The 19,209-nt window shown below is 43.1% G+C and overlaps 2 protein-coding genes across 2 annotated transcripts; both read right to left on the bottom strand.

Moving 5' to 3' along the window:
• Positions 1–1,391: 1,391 nt before the first annotated feature.
• Positions 1,392–3,479, bottom strand: LOC125751504 (transcription elongation factor A N-terminal and central domain-containing protein). The gene has a single exon (XM_049030376.1). The coding sequence runs from the start codon at positions 2,852–2,854 to the stop codon at positions 1,712–1,714; it is 1,143 nt and encodes a 380-aa protein (XP_048886333.1). The 5' UTR covers positions 2,855–3,479; the 3' UTR covers positions 1,392–1,711.
• Positions 3,480–3,983: 504 nt separating this feature from the next.
• Positions 3,984–17,699, bottom strand: LOC125751582 (epidermal growth factor-like protein 6). Its single transcript, XM_049030589.1, has 12 exons — positions 17,503–17,699; positions 12,565–12,662; positions 12,139–12,231; positions 11,427–11,546; positions 10,490–10,609; positions 9,938–10,072; positions 9,576–9,698; positions 7,911–8,168; positions 5,988–6,062; positions 5,779–5,874; positions 5,381–5,643; positions 3,984–4,834 (listed from the first exon to the last, which is right to left on the bottom strand). Exons 1-12 carry the CDS (start codon positions 17,574–17,576, stop codon positions 4,733–4,735), a joined length of 1,557 nt encoding a protein of 518 aa, XP_048886546.1. The 5' UTR covers positions 17,577–17,699; the 3' UTR covers positions 3,984–4,732.
• Positions 17,700–19,209: the final 1,510 nt, after the last annotated feature.

Below are 19,209 nucleotides of genomic sequence, written 5' to 3' on the forward strand. Positions count from 1 at the left end.
AAGGTTCCAACTGTGCTGTGACAAGTCGTTGAAAGAAGGATGGATGTTCACAATGTATTCTACATACCGTTGTGGATCTTTGTATTGGCCCCTCTTTTCCTGCCCATGTTCAGCTGTGCCGCCTGGCTGTCTCCACCACCTTTTCTTGCCTTTGTAAAGTTTGCCTAATTACTTTCCATCCATCTGGCCTCTACATTTACCTCTCCATTTTCACTCCATCGATCTTTCGGAGCTATATATATTCAGGCTCAGTACAGATATAGTGGCAGTGTCTTCTAAGGCTACATTCGAAGACTGAATGTGTCACAGTGGTAGGACAAGGCTGCCCCATTTCGAAGGCTTTGGTCAAGACCCCAAGTTTCATTGCATGAACCTTCGAAGCATGCAGCCTACAAAGGCTACGTAAAGTGCATCCTTCAAATGACGCAGCTTTCGAAGGATGGGGCCCGTCACGCTGCCTTGACACAGTCTTCGAATGCAGCCTTAGAACGCTGAGGCACCTGCATCTAGGCACAGTCTCCCACATGAAAAAAGTTGCATGGTGATGATGAAAGCGTGTGGGGGAATGGGGAGGGGTGGCAATTGTGTTCGGGTATGGTACTATGCAATTGGGTGAAGTGTGAGTATGCCGTGAAGTATCATCTCATCTTATCCCCATTCTCCTCTACATCCCAGACAATGATGTATCTCCTCATACACCACTATAGTTCCAGATCCTTCTACCCCATTCAATCCCTGTCTTTAATGTCTTGACCCACCCCTGTACCTTCTTATCTACTCCCTCTTTTTTTACAACTTTCACCACCACCAACTTCCAGCTCCTTTACCACTAGGCTCTTGCCTGCCTCTAACGTCACCTTCACCTGTATCCACTAATTCATGTGCTTCATACTAAATAAAACGATGAGAATGAGTTGCATTACCTTGAAATACTTACAACTGTTATTCTTTACCGCCACCTACTGGCTGAACAGGATAGTCTGTAATGTGATTAATATTACTGAATATTATGTTTTTTAGTTTGAAAGTATCAAGTGCAGATGTCCAAAAATACGTAAGGGTTGCTACTTATTTGACTTTAACATTTCTGCCTTTACAGCCTGCAGAAGCAGGTTTTGTTTCACTTCTCTTAATTTGTTTCAGTTCTGTGTTAAAGCTATTTATGGTTTAAGTAAGTGGTTCTCAAACTCGGTCCTCAGGCCCCATTGTCCTGCTTGTTTTCCAGCTATCCCTGCCCCACACACTGCTGATTACCTGGATCAGGTGTGTTCAGTCAATCAGAAGCTGAAAGACAACTGGGACTTGTGTGTGGGGCAGAGATACCTGGAAAACAAGCAGGGCAGTGGGACCCGAGGACCGACTTTAGTTAAATGCAAAACGACAAAAATAGATTATTTAAAATGTTTATTATTCCTAATGTGTCTGCAGTAACCACGCTCATGCTCAGCGTAGTATCCACCATGCTATACTTTATTCAACAAATTTAAGTGTTGAATTTATTTAAGTTTCAAGACTTCATCGTGCTCTTTTACATTTAATTTCAGACTTTACTCTTACACGATACAAACCACTTCGTGGAATAAACGTTCAGTTTTAGAACCATTTGAATATAGATGAACAGAAAATCAACAGAAAGTATTACTAAATATAAACATTTTTTCATGATAAAGCTGGCAATTTCGACAGTAATCTATTAGGTGTTTTCCTATGTTTACAAACAAACCCAGCCACTGTGGTACCACTGCTCCCCACAGCCCTTACAAGTCATAAATGTCATGGCGTCATCATCTGGACTTGCACTGTGCTCCCATACTGGAAGGAACAGAGTCTTTCTGGATATCAGCGTCACGCTGCAGTTAAATCCTTCACAACGCCTGCAGCGGACCTTGTTGGTGGGGGACCCCTCCACTGGCAAGGGCAGCTGGTGCTGTCTGATGCCTGACTTGGTGTATCCTGCCCTGAGCTCCTTCAGCTCCTTGCTTGCCATCTCCAATACCGACATCCTGGCGAAGACCTCAGCACTCAGTTCTCCGCTAATCAGCTCCCGGAGAAGGTCGGGGCTTTTGGGATTTCGTAAGTTCAATACTTTACACCTGATGCAGGCTTTATACTTTTGCCCATTTTTACTGTGCAGGCAGAAGATGTGCTCCTCAATTTCATAGGCCAGATCTCTGAGTCGAGCTGGGGACTGCTCCTTCTCCATCGCCATCTTGTTCTGGGAGAGAGCTTGAAAGATCAGCTCTGAACATTTGGATCTAAGAGGGGTGATGTTCTTCTTACAGCACACAGGAGTCACCGAGGGAATTAAAGAATTCTCGCATGAGTCTTCTGAAAGCTGCTTTGGTGGTGTAAAGGTATTTTTCTCTCCATCACCATCACACTCGTCATTATCCTCAACTTTCTCAAATGCCGGACTGGACACAAGGTAGTCTCCACTCATCTCTGAAAGAGCAGGTCCCTCATCTGCTGTGTCTTGATGATATTCACAGTCATCCTTCACTTTTCTGAAACTAGCACCATCTCTGACATGAGTGTCCAAGTCCTGGCCACTTGAACGTTGTTCTCCAAGTGTTCCATTCGGATCACTGTCATTGTCAACAGTTCGGTGTGAGTCGCCATACTGTTTCTTCCATTTCGAGAATATGCACTTGGTCATTTTCTTGACTGATGGCACTGGACAGGATTTCAGAAGCAGGAATAAGACTTTGGCAATGCCAGTTTCATGAACCTGTTCTACTGTAATTTGAAGTCCTTCAAAAGTCTTCAGCAGAGACAAGACACTGTCATAGTTACCTTCTCGGTGCAGCTTTTCAATTTGCTGTGTATAGCGAATAATTTCCTTCATGTCCATCATTAAAAACAACTTGAAGGAAAAATGACTAAATTCATAATCATTAGTGGCTTCCCTGATATAAATTTACAAAAACTGATACACGCGCACTATCGTAAGTCAAATCTTTGCACGTGAATTTTATTCAGACAATTTTTACTTAAGCAGTTAACTATTACTATCTATTACTATGCTTGGAAGTACGTACTGCATAAGGAAACCGGTGTAAAAGCGCTTTCAGCCAAGTACCATTACACTGAATCCACACTGCTTCGTTATTCTTAAAAATCATTTTATAGCAAGGGCTAAACCTGTAAATCCATTTACAAATAGTATTTATATTTTCAGATGTTATTATGCAAACAGTCCTAGTCGATATCACTGCGGTTCCCTTTAAACGTATTTTGAACTCTCAAAGAACTTGCTCATGCTTGACTTAAATCAACAACACGAGCTAAAACTACAAAAACTACCCAGCCAGATACACACAATAAAGCTATTATTTTATAATAATGCACCGCGAAAGACGCAACAACGCCACTAGAGGACGTACCGAATACAGTACAAGCAGATAGACGTCACCCTGCCTTTAATGCAAAAACGGGGATTCAAAACAAATAATCTTTTCCGCATTCATAGTCGGTCATTTGTGACCCGGAAGTGTAAAGTCACGATGCCGAATCCAATACGATTGGCCTATTTAATTACTTATGTACAGTATTACGTATACCAGGCTATTATTGGACGTCACTGGGTTTTTCTTGTGATTTTCTTGTTATTCAGGACTGACCTTTAAGCTGCCCTTCAGTTATGAGGGTTAAAATTGTGTTAATCGTGCTAGGTCACCAAATTAAACATTAAAGCTTTTGTTAAATCTAGAAAACAGATACCGAAAAACATTTTCAAGCTGATCTCTCCCACTGAACTAACTCCTTTTAAGGGAATGCCTAAATCTGAGGGTGCACAGAAACATTTTCAGTTTAAGTCCCACACATATGCCACCTCTCACCAGCACCAGCAGGTTCCATCCAAATGGGGAGTTTAATTGGTTGGTTCTGCAGCAGACTGATTTCAATCTGTTATCTATGATAAACAGTATGTTTAAATTAACCATCTACTCAATTGAATAAAAGTGCAAATTAACCAGTTTTTTTTGTAAACAAACATTTTATTAGAATTCGGTAGAAAAAGAGGAATAGATAGGTTATGCAAAAATGAAATGCTAGTATAATCAGTCAAACCAAGCAAATAGATAATTATAATTATGTTAAACTCTACAGTGGCTGTAATATTGTTTTTTTCTGTGTTTTCTCTTAATGTAAACCATGTTATATTATATAGTAGGTGACTGCTGTATTGCATATTTTTTTAAATAAGAGACACCTTTTATTTTATCATTATGTCAGAAATCTGGGTAATGATCTGTAACAGGCACTTGTTAGCTTTAAATGAAACCCTGACCCAGGAGATGCATCCTGAAAAGGGATGGACTTTAATAATATATCTGCAGCTTATTCTGGTTCCCCATTAATGCGACTTAAATAGAGATATTGTTACGATGTACGTTTAGTAAACTTGTAACGAAACTCACGCGAGACAGTAAAATGCTTGAAAGGACAAACTTGTAAAACATAACATCTTGTCTGTGAAAGAGATGTGCTGCCTTATAACCTGCACGCATCCATACTGTGCATGTTGGTTCCTGCTTATCATATAAAACCATAAGGAAAACCTGAGGATTTGAAGTCCATCAAAGAGCAGGCCCTTGGGCCATTACGGAGTGCTACTAAATGACTAAACATCTTTGCACTCTTGTTAATTGTAAGTACAGTTGATTCTCAGTCTCACAGTTACTTCAGATAGGAAACCTGCATCTTAGGGATGGATGAGGTACATGGCAGTTTACAAATCACCAGGGTCACCTGCCTGGCAGGCCCCAGAGGTTATCACAACATTGTTCAGCCCGATCTCTCCCCCAACTCCACGCTCTGCCTCAAAGATGATCTGCAGAAAAAAGAAAACATGACAACAACAAATAAAAATACTTACAAACAAGCTGTTAAATGCATAGCCTTCAAGTTCAGCAAACATAAGCTTGATTCTAATGAAGACAGTCCCAAGAAATGTTACTAAGGGCGAATGAATGATTATTGAAGGATAACCAATGATGTCACTGTGTTTCAATATTAGGGAGGACAGGGACGGATCCACTAAGTGACTGAGTCAAATCCTCTGACATTATCCGGTATGACATTGTATGTATACCTATGTATAGGGTACCTGTTCAGTATCAACTGTATACATTCATTTTTCCGAATGCAACTGAAATCATTGACTCAAAGTTTCTCCCCCTCGATCACTAGGTTAGATGAGATTGTTATTCTCCTGACACATTTATTCATATTTTTAAAAGCAAAATCCTGGACAATATTAGGTGGGACGAACACCACTGTTTTGAATATTGAGTGGAATGGTCCTGCCCATCCCCTCCATGGGTAACACCTATGCCAATGACATCATGTTTGTGATGCAGCTCCACCTCTCCCATACCCATTGTAGGGGCTCCTCCTCCCAGGCCACGGTCAGGAACCCCATCTGCCAGGTCTGGTTGCCGCTGGCTTGTTGCTCCCATACAGGGTAACTGTTGTTGTGAAGCAGTACCCGCAGTACACCCGCCTGATCGCCCATCAACCGGAAGCTGAATGTGAGGCAGAATCCAGCTGGTTGCATACGATCAGTGAGAAGCAACTTCAGCCTGGCCAGGTGTTTCCTTTCCTCAAGAAGGCCACTCACTGCCATGTAATACTGCTGTCCTGTGATCATAGACATGAATATCAAGACTCATGGTGTCTGTATAGCACATAAGTACCTTAATCTGTGTCCCCTATACAACCCTGCATTGCATAAGCATTTCTGGAAGATGGTTGGATATGTATAATAGAGGTTACCATCACTGTGGTAGACGACACTCCAGTCAAAGTCATCCTCCAGGTCCTGCAGCCATTCACATGCTCCGTGGTCAAAACTGCAGTCCATGATAAACTCTGCAAGGCACAGTTCTGCTTCACTTGGGAGTGTTTGTTTTCACATTTCACCTCAATCAAGCACCAGAACATACTTTCAGAAGTTCAGTAGCAGTGGGACTAATCTCGTTTACCCTCCTGCCCGGGAGTAATGGGGATCTCTCTCATTGCCACCGCTGGACCAAATACAGACTGGAACTCCTCTGAGACTGGAAAGCACAAGAAAACACTTTTTTTTTTGCATTTACTTTTTACAGAATGTCTTTAGATAAAACACCCTGTTGAGGGTCCAGACACACAGGTATAAGGACCCTGAGTAGTAGAATTCGTCTCCTAAGGCTATAGACATGTCAAAACCTGTGAGATATGTCCTGTAAAGATTAAAACCGCTGGTTTGGGTAGATACCTTACAGTCTCAGTAATCATATAAAAATATGTATAAATGTACATATAAATAAGTCAGGAAAACAACAACAGTACAGAACAGGAATCACGTAATGCTGATCACGCAAGACTCATTTTATATGCTTTAACATTCCAATCGGATTGTTTGGTTCAGTGAGAGTGGCAAGCTACCAAAATGCCAGACCAGAAAATTACCAAGGGCCCTGTCTGTGTTATGGGACAATGAAATGTGGATGAGAAATGATGTTCCAGCACTGTGGTTGTGGTTCAGTTTAATGTTACAGCATAAAAGGCAGAGGTATAATGTGTTTTCAGCCACTTATGACATCCATCCATCCATCCATCCATCCCTTCATCTTCTGTACAGTCACAGAATTTCACACACAGACACAAACAAAAACACAAAGATACACTCTATGTACACAGTATATATGTGTGTCTGTGTCTGTCTGTGACCCTGTATAGATGATGGACGGAAGGGGAATTTCCTGAAAATCTGTCTGTATTATTTAAGTATGAACCACATGCATGATGCCAGCATTCCTCCAGTTATTAAAAAAAAGAAGTGAAATGAAATCACCATATATTGAAGCAAACCTGTCATGACCTGCTCGTCTGATCCTCATGTGTGCCACGCCCCCATCGTTACCTCGTGCTTATTCACGATTGTGATCACCTGTTGCCTGTTATTCTCGACTTCGTCCTGTGTATGTCAGTCCGCGTCTGAGTCAGTTCCCCAGATCTGTCATTGTGATGTTAGTACTTCGTAGCTCCGTGTGTTCCCCCGGTCCCTTCAATAATCCCTCGTGTCTGGATTTTCGCCTGTCTGCCTCAGCCTTACCCACTGCCTGCCTGCCTGCCCGATGGACCGCGATTATACCAAAACCGTAGCGCACCTGAGAGAACAACTAAACATATCGGGGTCGTGTTTCATGTGCACTTATGATAAGGCAAATCAACCTTGAATGCTAACCTGACATGACTATCAGTCACTTGAGCTATTTTTTGGAGCCAAAAGCAAAACAAGAGAGAATTAAAAATGATGCAAAGGCAATGGCAGTTATCCACCAGTCAGCACGCAGGATGCCAGCAGTAAAATTAGTCAATCCGGGGGGAGGGGGTTACTATTCCATTTGTCTTATAGCCTAGAATAACCTATGCGTTAATCTGCCCCTGGTTGTAGGTCAGCTAGTTTCACATCTGTCACATCTAAGATGGCATAAAACAGGCGATGGAGCAGACATTCTATCCTCATAAGCCCAGCTAAGAGCCTCGCGTTGCCAATGAGAGGGAGTCATGTGTGATGCCTCTGAAGAAAGCTCAGATTCAGGGCTGTCCCACAGTGTGCCTGCATGCATAAGAGAACCAGAGTTTGGATGTAGATAAGGATCTCGAACATGACTTCATAACCCAAGCTCTTAATTACAGAACAGGACAGTCAAAATATTCAGTACACATTTGGATATTTCCCTGCCTAAAATTATACTTCAAAACTACTTAAAGATATTTCTAGTTTTATGTCATATTTATCAATATTCTCTCTTTGGAATCCCTTAATGAGAGAGCATCAGGTTGGTGTTGGTGTGTATTTATTATGACTGGTAGGACACCCAGTGCTGCAGTAGAGAGGAATCAAGGTAAGACAGACTCACAGAAGACATCTCCTCTGGGTCGCAGCTGCTCTCTCTCCATCTGTTTCTGCTGCCTGTCTTCCTCGTCCTTTTTCTTTTCTCCTTTTTCCTGGTGAATGTCGTCCAGCTCCTGGGGCTCTATTGGATTCCCAGCCTCCTGTTCGACCTCTGGCTGTTGCACCATGGCAGGCATGGTCACACTGGGCTTGAGGATCGCATTCTTCACTAACTTGCTGCCTCCCAAGATCCTTGGAAATTTAATGGTTGGATCTCGGATGGCTGCAGAATTTAGGATATAGATATGTAAAGTGTATTTCTACAGATACAGAAAATATTGGACATACTTTAATTGAGTTCCACCTTGTTTCATAATGATATTAAGAAAGGTGCTGTTATTGCATCATAGATATTAAACCCCCTTTAATATATTACTCAGAAATGCACGATATATCGGTTCACATATCGGTATCATTAAATTAAATCGGATTCATTAAAAATCAAGACATCACATCAGTCCTATTTGTCAATTTTGGTTGATATTGCTAAACTGATATTTAGACTTTATTCAATATTCAAATTTAGCAGCACCAGAGCTGAAGATATAACTACTAAAATAATGGAGATCCCTGCATGGAACTAACAGCCATTTCCCATAGTGGAGGACGAGGGATTTCATTGGCTCCTTCACCACTTAAAACCTCACTACAGTCTCCCAAGTCAGTGCTACTTCGCTAATGTCTCACTGCCTGCATTTTATGATGTATTTCCTACACGGACTCATAAGAAGTAACGTCACTAACATCACTTTTACTACAGATTTGTGAAACTCATAGGTAGCCAGTTAATGGTTTATATAATATTAGACAAAAATATATGGGTATCGACCAAAATTTTCACAATAGTGCATCACTAATATTAGTGTTATTTTATATGTAATATAATATGTAATCTATTATTTTATCCAAATAAATATTAAATAATGAGCTTTGCCAAAAGAGCCAAAGCAATAGTTCATCAGAGTGGACGCCAGTGGTTATATGCTGACAAGTTGCAGGGTGGCACCATAGCACATGCGGCAGAGCATCTGGCCATGTGAGCAGATATGTTTTAGTTGTGGAAGTCCTGAACACCGGGATGTGGTGAACTGAGGGGGCCACTAAGAGCCATTGCTTTCAATCGACACTGTCTCACCGTTGATGAGTACTCCTTCCCTTCCCTTCCCTTCCCTTGGCTCCATCAAAAGGACTTGACTACTCATCAAAGAGGCAGTTTTATTTATTCACGGTGCCCCCTAGGCTTGAACTGAGCAAAGGTTATTGAAAAAAAGCTGTTTAAAGATATCCAGCGAGTACTGCGGGTTCCCTGTGGTTCCCTTGTGGTCCTTCATACAGATCAACGTGGTACCAGATATTTACACAGATGGAATTGCAATCCCCCACCTCCCCACCGGCATCTGTAAACACCGGGGAGCTTCCAAAACAGGAAACTGGCTTTGGCAGCGTCTGTTCAACGCAGATGCACCAAGATTAGGAATTGAGCATGGAGCCAGATGAGAATCAAGTTCAAGCCAGAAATTTTGTGTCACACGAACAACCACTTCCTCCCTGTAGGTGTGACATTAGTGATAATGAATAATATTAAAATTAGGCCACACCTGTTGCATCCAGCATGTGTCTTTGGTCTTACCAGTGCAGGTGATTCCATTTCCCCGGAATCCATGCTTGCACTTGCACTTGTATGAGCCCTGGGTATTGAGGCAGACTGAGTTCTGGCTGCACTTGTGGGTGCCATCTGCACACTCGTCAGCATCTGAAAAGAAAGTGGATTGTCAGGCTAGGGTTCCTGAGGCCATCCCAAAGCAGGAGAGGAGTTGCAGTCTGAGGTGACGCACCAGGGTGAGTGAAACAGAAGGACTGAATTGTAATGATAACCAAAATCAGTAGGTCAACACTCGTCAAACAATGAGACAATGAGAAGGGTTTCAGAAACGTTCGATCCTCTTACTGTACACTAGGTAAATAAGAACCTGAAACATTATTGAGCCATACCTACACAGTCGTACTTTCCCTTTACATACTTCAGATCATAACCATTCTTGCATTTGCAGTAGTAGCTACCGAAGGTATTGACACATCTTCTGTTGTGCGGACAGAGGACCTTTCTGGAAGCACACTCGTCAATGTCTAAGGAGAGGAGAATGAGAAGTTGAGGAAATTCAGATATTATACATGGTCTCAAAGGAAGACAGGCAGCCGTTGAACAGATGATAGCCGTTTAATCGTTTTTCCAAGTTTTGGATGGGAATTCTCCGTACATAGCAGTCTGGGTAGTCAGGCTCCCTGACTGTCTTTGAGCTCAGAGCTTTTCAGGTCAGCCAGTTCGCTCTGAGCACAAATCTGTGAATCTGTAACCTACTCTTTACTGGACAACAGTAGACGGCATGTTAATTTTCATTTATTTATGTTCATGTAAGTCACTATGTCTGTAGAATCAGTAGTGTTTGTTTCTGGGGTCAAGGATGTAAGAGTTCATTCAGTCTGAGATTTACATGGTCCTCAAAGCTGTGGTAGGAGTGGTTGCCACAGTCCAGGGACACTCACCGACACACGTCCTCCCATCTGGGCTCAGCTGGAGACCAGTGGAGGGGCAGAGGCACCTGGGCTCCCCATGTACCTCCTCGCAGCCATACTGGCAGTGGGCCAGGGCACATGTCCTGGAGTCTGTGGGAAGCAAAGGTGGCAGAGACCTCCGGTTACCCTGACAACGGCTAGCAGGCTAATAAGACTGCTCTGAAATGTGACCTTAATGTGAGTCTTCAGGATGAGCCATTAGGGATGTGGTCTCGCGTGTGAGGCTGAGAGAGAGGAAGAATCCAGGATCCTTTCCAATATGGCCTTTCCAAGGCTCCGAGGAACTATATGTGCTCAGGATCCTCCAGCAAGTCATACTGAATGATACTGACATTTACATGATGTCAGACTAACACTGTTGTTTGCAGCATGGCGGATTTCCACACTTCCTCTCTGTGCCATGTATTAGTCCCACTCCTGTAAATTATTCATTCATTCATTCATTCATTTGCCACACCCACTTTGTCTTACACTGGATTGAAGGGGTCCAGAGCTCATCCCAGAAGCAATACGTTGGGAATGAGCCAAGACAGGGCGCCAACCTATTGCAGGGCAGTAACACCATTCACTCACACAGTCACACCTACAGACAATCTGACAACTCAATTCACCTTAGAATGGTGTTGGACTGTGGGGGGGGGGGGGGGGGGGGGGGGGGGACCGGAGAACCCAGAAGAGACCTCATGAGGGCTTTATGGCGTCATGGTCAGTGTAGTCTCCTCACACCTCTGGTTCTCCACCGCAGCTTTATGGGTGTGGGGTTAGTATGTTCTCCCCATATAAAGTACCCACTCAATATTATTACTAATGCTTAATTTATTGCCTGTTTGCCATTTGTCAAGGATGGATGAATGAATGGACAGATGAATAGATGGACAGACAGATGGAGCTCCCTGCACACACTTACCGAAGCAGGATCCGTCGGCCATGTGTGCCTGTCCCTCAGGACAGTAGCACACGTAGCTCCCCGGTGTGTTCATGCAGCGATGGGGACAAGGCCGGGGCTTCAGGCCACACTCGTTGGCATCTGCGGGGGCACACAGTCATAGTGGGTTGGACTTTGGCAGCCACTTTGTCCAGATATGTGACACCATATAGAAGGATGCTGTCTAGGGAGCGCAAAACCCATCTAGGGGGGAAGCTTAGCCGAATGCTAAATGCTACTTATAAACTGAAACATGCAGAGGGAAATCATGGTTCTTTCAACTAATGGTTGCTTTGCCAGAAGAGCTTGGGAAAATTTTCAGGAATAATTGTGAAAACAGCTGCAATTTACTGGAACCACCTGTCACACCGTCTAGAAAGGTATATTTATGTGGCTGAAAATGGCACTCTCTTTGAACAGGGCACACAAAGAGAATGATATAGAAAGAAAGAGAGAGAGAAAGAAAGAAATAGAGAGAGAGCACACTCTGGCCTGCAGGTGGTGCGGATCGACTGACTCATGGCCAGAATGCCATAGATTAACACCCAGATGAAAGAGCCGCCGGACCTTTGAGGAAGACCCTCAAGATCAGTTACTTTGGGAAATATCCTCAAGTCTTAAAAACGATCAAAAGCGTGCTCTGTGTATCTGTAACAAGCACGAGAGATGAGGCTCTGCGTCTATCTGTACTGACCTTGACTGCAGGATTTCCCAGTGTACCCTGGGAGACACTTGCATTTATTGGGTCCGACACACTCCCCATGTTCACAGCCACGTTCACACCGAGCTGGAAAAACACGGAGAGCATGTCACTCACGGCGACGGTGGATGATCCTGAGGTTGACAGAGCTTCCCATATCATCTACAAACGCTGGGGTATTACATGCACAAAATTCCCCTCCCGATGAAATTCCTCAGAGTGTTTGATCAAACTGAGAAAGTGAAAAACAATAAAGAATTGGAATTTCACCCAAACAATTTGAAAAGGCAAGGAATAACTCTTAAATAGTCCTTGGCGTCAATTATAGTGTTAAAAATGCCTTGAAACATTTTGAGTAGACCGGAATTTTGACAAAATGAAAAGAAATTGGCGCGAAGGTGCAGTAGTTATACACATTACCTGTGCATTGGCCTTTGCTGTTCCTATCCCACCCATAGCAACAGTCTATCTTGTGTCCATAGTGACAGAGCCCTGTCTGCAAGCCTGGGGAAGCCTGCCTGTAATGTGGGTGACAGGAGCCATACTGCAGTGTGTTACCTAGCTGTTTAGCATTCCAGATATACACATTCAAAATAGACATTGTCTATAATTCAGGTGAATCACACTACGTGAAGGGTTTCTTAGTTGCTAAGAAGCACAGGAACTTGGGTACACAGGTTTGGGAAAAATGTCTTTCGATCTGTTTGAGTGGACTTTGAAAGGATTTGGTGTTTCTGTTCGGAAATTATGTTACCGCTCTCCTCTAATCACCATCCGATCCACGATAACCACTGACAAACCGGGGCACCTTCAAACAACCGAATATTTCCCTTAAACATGACTGAATGTGGATAAATGAAGCTAATTAATTACAGTAACTGCACATGTTAACGTTTTGAGTTGTGTACATGGTATGCAGGTCTAATGCCCGTGCAAAGCCTGAGGCAGATACATTACAGACCACTGTATGACTGCCTTCGGCCCACGGAAGGGGTGTTACCGAAGGAGTTGATGGCCAATGAAAGAGTCGCTTACATTGATGTTATACCACATTTGCAACTTCTTACCTTCTTTACTACATTCTTTACTGAGGAGACCCAGACTTGACAATTAGGCCAACGTCAACAGTGGTGAAAGAAGTACTCAAGCAATTCACTTAAGAAGAAATAAACAGGCAAAAATGTACTCTAGTAAAAGTGAAGTACCGTATTGGCCTTTCTACTTAAAGTAAAACCAGTGTTGGAGAAGCTACTTTTAAACTGTAGCTCTTCAAGCAACAAGTGACTTGTGGTTAAAAGTAGTTAAGTCACAGCCAAGCTACTGTTTTAATACAGTATTTAGCTACACTACAAGCTCCTCAGAAAAAATAGCTAACTAGATAGAAAATTAGAAATGTTACAAAAAAACATGATAGATTTTGATAATCTGTCCAAGAATCAAGTGTTCCTATGCATTTTAATATGTATCTAAAATATTGTTTGCCGTTAAGTATTTTTCAATCCTTTAACGTACATTGTCAGAGTATTCAAGCAAAAGGCACCAAGAAACTCATGATAGTTTAAAATACCCGTTTTTGTGAAAAGATACAAATTATACGGCGTCATTGACCACCCTTTATTTTATATGCAAAAATCATATGCATAGTATGTTTAATGAAATTAAACCATATTTTAGTCATATTGTTTAGTGTTTTTAACCTTTTTATCACCATTTTCTTAGTTCATTATTGTTATAACGTTTTTATCACCATTTAAGCTGCTAAGACACAGACGGATAGGAATGTATACTGTACTGTCAGCACAGCTAACAGTAGCCTGAGCAGGAGATGAGTGATGTTGCGTGGCGAGGCAGCCCTCGTGCTGGCAGGCGTTGCACAGTCGCAGACACATATTTGTGGTCTCGGAACAGTCATAAAGTCCATCAGTCTTAAGTCGCATAGGTCGTAAGTCGACAACAACCTGTAGTATTTCTTTAACGATGCAGCGTTTGCAATGCTACAATGCAATTTGTAAAAAAAATATACCTCAAAAGTAGCTGCGCTACTAATAAGTTACTGAGAAAAGTTAGTAGCATCGCTAATTATGGTTAGCTACTCAACACTGAGTAAAAGTAAGTACTTGCTGGTACATATACTTAAAGTATTAAAGTAAATGTACTTCAACGTGAAATCCCTGATGCAACTGTACAGCATGGCATTAAGTGTGTCTCGGATTATTGACTGGCTTTCTAATAATTACTTTTATGTAAACTCTAGCAGTGAGACAATGATTGTAGTTCCTCCTGATTTACGCTCAGTGAGACTATTTCTACTATTTGTATTTCTTCAAAGTCCAAGGTTCGTAATCTTGGTGTAATATTTGATTCCTCTTTGGGATGTGATTCGCACGTAAAGTCCTGTTTTTTTCATCTGAGGAATATTGCTAAGTTACGTCCGTTGGTCTCATCAGCTGAGCTGGAGAAAATTGTCCATGCATTTGTTTCACCGCGCTTAGATTACTGTAATGCTTTGTTCACAGGTTTGGATAAATTGTCTCTCATGCGTTTACAAACTGTACAAAATGCTGCTGCTGTGTTACTAACATGCTCCAGAAAGCGGACCCACATTACCCCTATTTGAAGGAGTTATTATTTAACGCCCAGGGAAAAGTACCTTCCTCAGGGTACCTCAGTGGTGCCTTGCTCAGTATTAGAAGCAGCACCTTTCCAGTTACATGCACGCTTCTCTAGCCAGTAGGCCACCACTGCCCCTAAGCCCAGGATATGCTCTAAACCTCATATTTCAACAATAGTTCTAGCACCAATATATGTGTGTAGGGCTGGTTTGATGATCGATATTATGTGACTATAGCAAAATGTCTATGGCTTCGCAAGCAGGAAAATTTATGTGAAGGTTCCGATTGTCAATGCCCGATCCGTGACTGCATGCGCACTAGGGTTCATGCATACATACACTGTGCAACATTTGACAGTGCTGCCTAATCTTTACCATGTGTGCTTCAACAGTTCGTGGTTTTCTACTAACCTTTTTATATTCTGATCATTAATATCTTATATTTCGTTACTTGCTTAAATGGAAATTTGTGCCAAGGTTCTAAACAAAAGAAAACAATAATTAAATATGAATAAGTACCTTTTATGTGTCGACTTTATACAGGGTTGTAATTCTCAAGCATCTGGCATGACAATCACGCTTTCTGACGTAGGTGAATGCAAAAAATCCTACGGCAAATCTATATGATTCCATTATAAACCTGAAATAAGCTGCATGGGGTCCTTTGCAAAGCATACAGACTATTTACCAGGTAATAAAACTATTGCATACATGTAAATGAGTGTGCGGACTTATCCAGAACTGAAAATCTCACTGACCAGCTGACCAAAGTTGTTAATATTTCAACATTGTTAATATTTCATAATATAATAAGTAGGTCTTTCATGTCGTCATTTTATATAAACCATTTATTTATTGAATTTGCAGAAAATATGCTATTTCGATATGCAATATTGGTCATACTGCAAAGTCTTATACAGACACTCCTCTACTTACAAACGAGATACCGAATATGCAAATGTTCCGAATATGTTCGTAACTTGAAATGTTTGTAAGTCCTTATTCAACATCATTTTAAGGGTATACGCAAGTACAAAGAACTAGGATGCTGGGAGTATGCACACTATGCAGCTGCGTGGCAGGAGTAGTGGCCAGAAGTCGTACTAGGCGGAATTGGCGTGCAGAAAAAAATTTGATGTAGCGTACAGGAAACAAGAGCCCAAACGAACACAATTTGAACTTACAGTCCTCTTCGTTTGTATGTTTGAAAGTTCGTAAGTTGAAAGTATGTCGTACAGAGCTGTCCTACAGTATTTTTGCTAATGTTACGATTCCGATTTCTAAGAACAGCTTTCTGTGGTGCTGTGCTGGAGCCATTTCTTGCAGTGGAAACACACAGAACTGATTCTGGATTGGGAAAATGGCCTGGCATTGTGTTCATGGAAACGAGGCATAACAGCTGACAGGATTCAAAACCTCTGACACCTACTCCCTGTTTTGAGTCATTGGGCTTTACTTTGATAAGAAAAGCTCTGAAAAGCTCTGATATCTTGGTATTATCTGACCTCTCAATGTCATAATCCAATAAAAAAAAACTGCAATGTGATCTTAAAATGTAATGCAGCACTAAGAAGAAATGTAGTGGAGTACAACGTATAAATATTTGCTGCAAGGTGTAGTAGAGTAAAAGTCAAAAGTACTTAAGTAAAGTACATATATGTGAAAAATGTACTTGAGTGCAATAACAAAGTAGTTGTATATCTGGGCTTCTCTCCACATCATCACCAAACAGCAACACCTCAAGCTGGACTCCTACCTCCAGCCAGACTCCAACCTGCAGCCAAACTCCTGCCTTCAGCCTGGCTTCTACCTGCAGGCAGACTCCTAGTTTTAGCCAGACTCTTACCTGCAGCCTGACTCCTACCTGCAGTTGGACTCCTACCTGCAGCCTGACTCCTACCTGCAGTTGGACTCCTACCTGCAGTTGGACTCCTACCTGCAGCCTGACTTCTACCTGCAGTTGGACTCCTACCTGCAGCTGGACTTCTACCTGCAGTTGGACTCCTACCTGCAGCCTGACTCCTACCTGCAGCTAGACTCCTACCTGTAGCCTGACTCCTACCTGCAGCTAGACTCCTACCTGCAGCCTGACTCCTACTTGCAGCTAGACTCCTACCTGCAGCCTGACTCCTACTTGCAGTAGGACTCCTACCTCTAGCTGATCTCTACCTACAGCCTGACGCCCACCTGCAGGCAGATATCTAGCTTCAGTCATACTCCTACCTGCAGCCTGAGTCCTACCTGCATTTGGACTCCTACCTCCAGCTAGACTTCTACCTACAGCTGGACTTCTACCTCCAGTCGGACTCCTACCTCCAGCTAGACTTCTACCTACAGCTGGACCCCTACCTGCAGTTGGACTCATAATTCCAGCCAGATGCTTACTTCAAAAAGGTGTGTGCAGGTCTTCTCTCCCCAAATGGTGTCATGCCACATATTTCAACAATAGTTCTAGCACCAATATATGTGTGGAGGGCTGATATGATGATAAATATCATGTGATGAAAATTGTTTAGGTGAGATTAATGATGGGAGATTAATCCCATCCTAGATGGTTGAAAATGCCATGATGGCTGAAGATGCTATTTTCTCTTCCCCCAGACAGCCCACAGAAATGCACCCCCCATAGGTAAAATGAGAAGGTGTAGAGGTACTGCAAGCATGACACAAGAAATGTGCTTATCCTGTAAGCCCTGATCCCCTCTGTACCAGAAATTAAAGGTAAATGACCTCATAAGCATGCTTACCTGTAGAGGTCTGCAATTCCAGTGGACGGCTTCAACAGGAGAGCCAGGACACCGAGCCAGGCCAGGAGCAGCATGCCTTGGGTTTTTCAGGTGAGGGAGACCTTCCTCTGGGAGAGTCTCAGTGGGGTACTGCAGTGGGGACTCACTTCCCTGGTATCTGTCTGTCTGCTTCCCTCGCTTGTTCGTTTTCTTGCATTCTGTGGCTCTGTCCGTACCCCTCCCTCTTTCCCTCCCTCTCTCTCTCTTTCTCTCTCTCTCTCTCTCTCTTTTGAATCCCAGATGGAGCGTTCCTGTTTTTTCGTGTTGTTCCATTCTGAAATTCCAGAGGTGGACTATCGTTCCATAGTGACACGGACATTGGGGGGGGGGGGGGATTAATTTGGGGAGGGTCGAGGATTGATTTAAAACATGACTGTTTTCACATTTCCCTACTTATTTCCTTGGCACCCCTTCCCCCCCCAGTGTTAGGTATTTTCATGCACGTCATTTCCAAAGCATGCATCCTTGAAGCAAACCTTGCCTTCCCAATGGGCCCCCCCATCCAGAGGCCCCTGGGACTAGGCAGACACAGGAAATGGCCCATGAACTCAGGTAGAGGACCCCCTGTGACTTGCTGCACACGGTATGGTGCTGGCCAGCAGAAATGGGACTGCTGCAGACCTTTCAGCCAGGATAGGGTGTTTACCTACCGCTTTAAAAGGAAACGATTTCATTTACAGAGATGCCGGCTAACCGGTACCTTCCTTGAACAGCATACATTGCTCCTGATCAAAGAAACAGGCTGCATACAGATCAGGCTCAAACCAGAATAGAAGCGAGCTGATGCAGAGCTTTGAAATTCAGTTTTGTAGCATTAAAACCCAGATGCAGCTTTACACACTTGAAATATCATGCAGAGACCTGACAGCTTCTTCACCTGACGCAAGGGTGCATCCTGGGACCACAACAGGCGCGGATCTTAGGGGTGGCCAGGGGTCGTAAATCTGGCTGATTAGTTCAGCAGCACTGATCCCATCCCTCTGGTCTCTAAGTTATCCCTGCCCCCTCCCCCATAAATATAAGTAGCCCCTATACTCCATCCCAATCAAGATTTTCTGCAGGCTCCACTGGACCGAAAGCTTGTGTTTAAGTTCATGTCATTTAAAACTGACTGTTATGTGAACCCACAGGCCAATATATCTACAGTGGACATCAAACATCCTGCTCCAGGCTGGATGATCCAAGCTGGGTGTGAATATGTTCTCCTGTGCCAGGTTGAGCCTGACCGGGCCTCCTTCAAGGGCGGCACTACATCGCCCGAAAACTGGCCAGCTACAAGTCACACTGACAGGTGACAGTTCTCCTGCCCAACACCAGGAGCAACTGTGGTGATGAGTAAGTGAAAAGTTTGAAACCTACGTAGCAAACAGTTCATTTCTAGTGAGGTACATAATCACAATAGTCTGTCACTTTACATATCTTAATCCTCCCAACTGTTTATACACTACGGGGGGGGGGGGGGAGGGGGGCCTGGGTGGAGCTTGTCCCAGACAGTGGGATACCTTGGATGAGATTCTACCCGATGATAGGGCACACGCACCATTTACAGCTACACTTACAACCAGACTATCCCAGGGAAACCAACATGACACAGGCACATGGGCAGAACTTGCTAACTCTACATATAGAGAGGGGGCAGAATCCAAACCCATACCCCCCGGAGGTGTA

The sequence above is a fragment of the Brienomyrus brachyistius genome, chromosome 1, assembly GCF_023856365.1.
Source record: "Brienomyrus brachyistius isolate T26 chromosome 1, BBRACH_0.4, whole genome shotgun sequence".
Lineage (NCBI taxonomy): Eukaryota > Metazoa > Chordata > Actinopteri > Osteoglossiformes > Mormyridae > Brienomyrus > Brienomyrus brachyistius.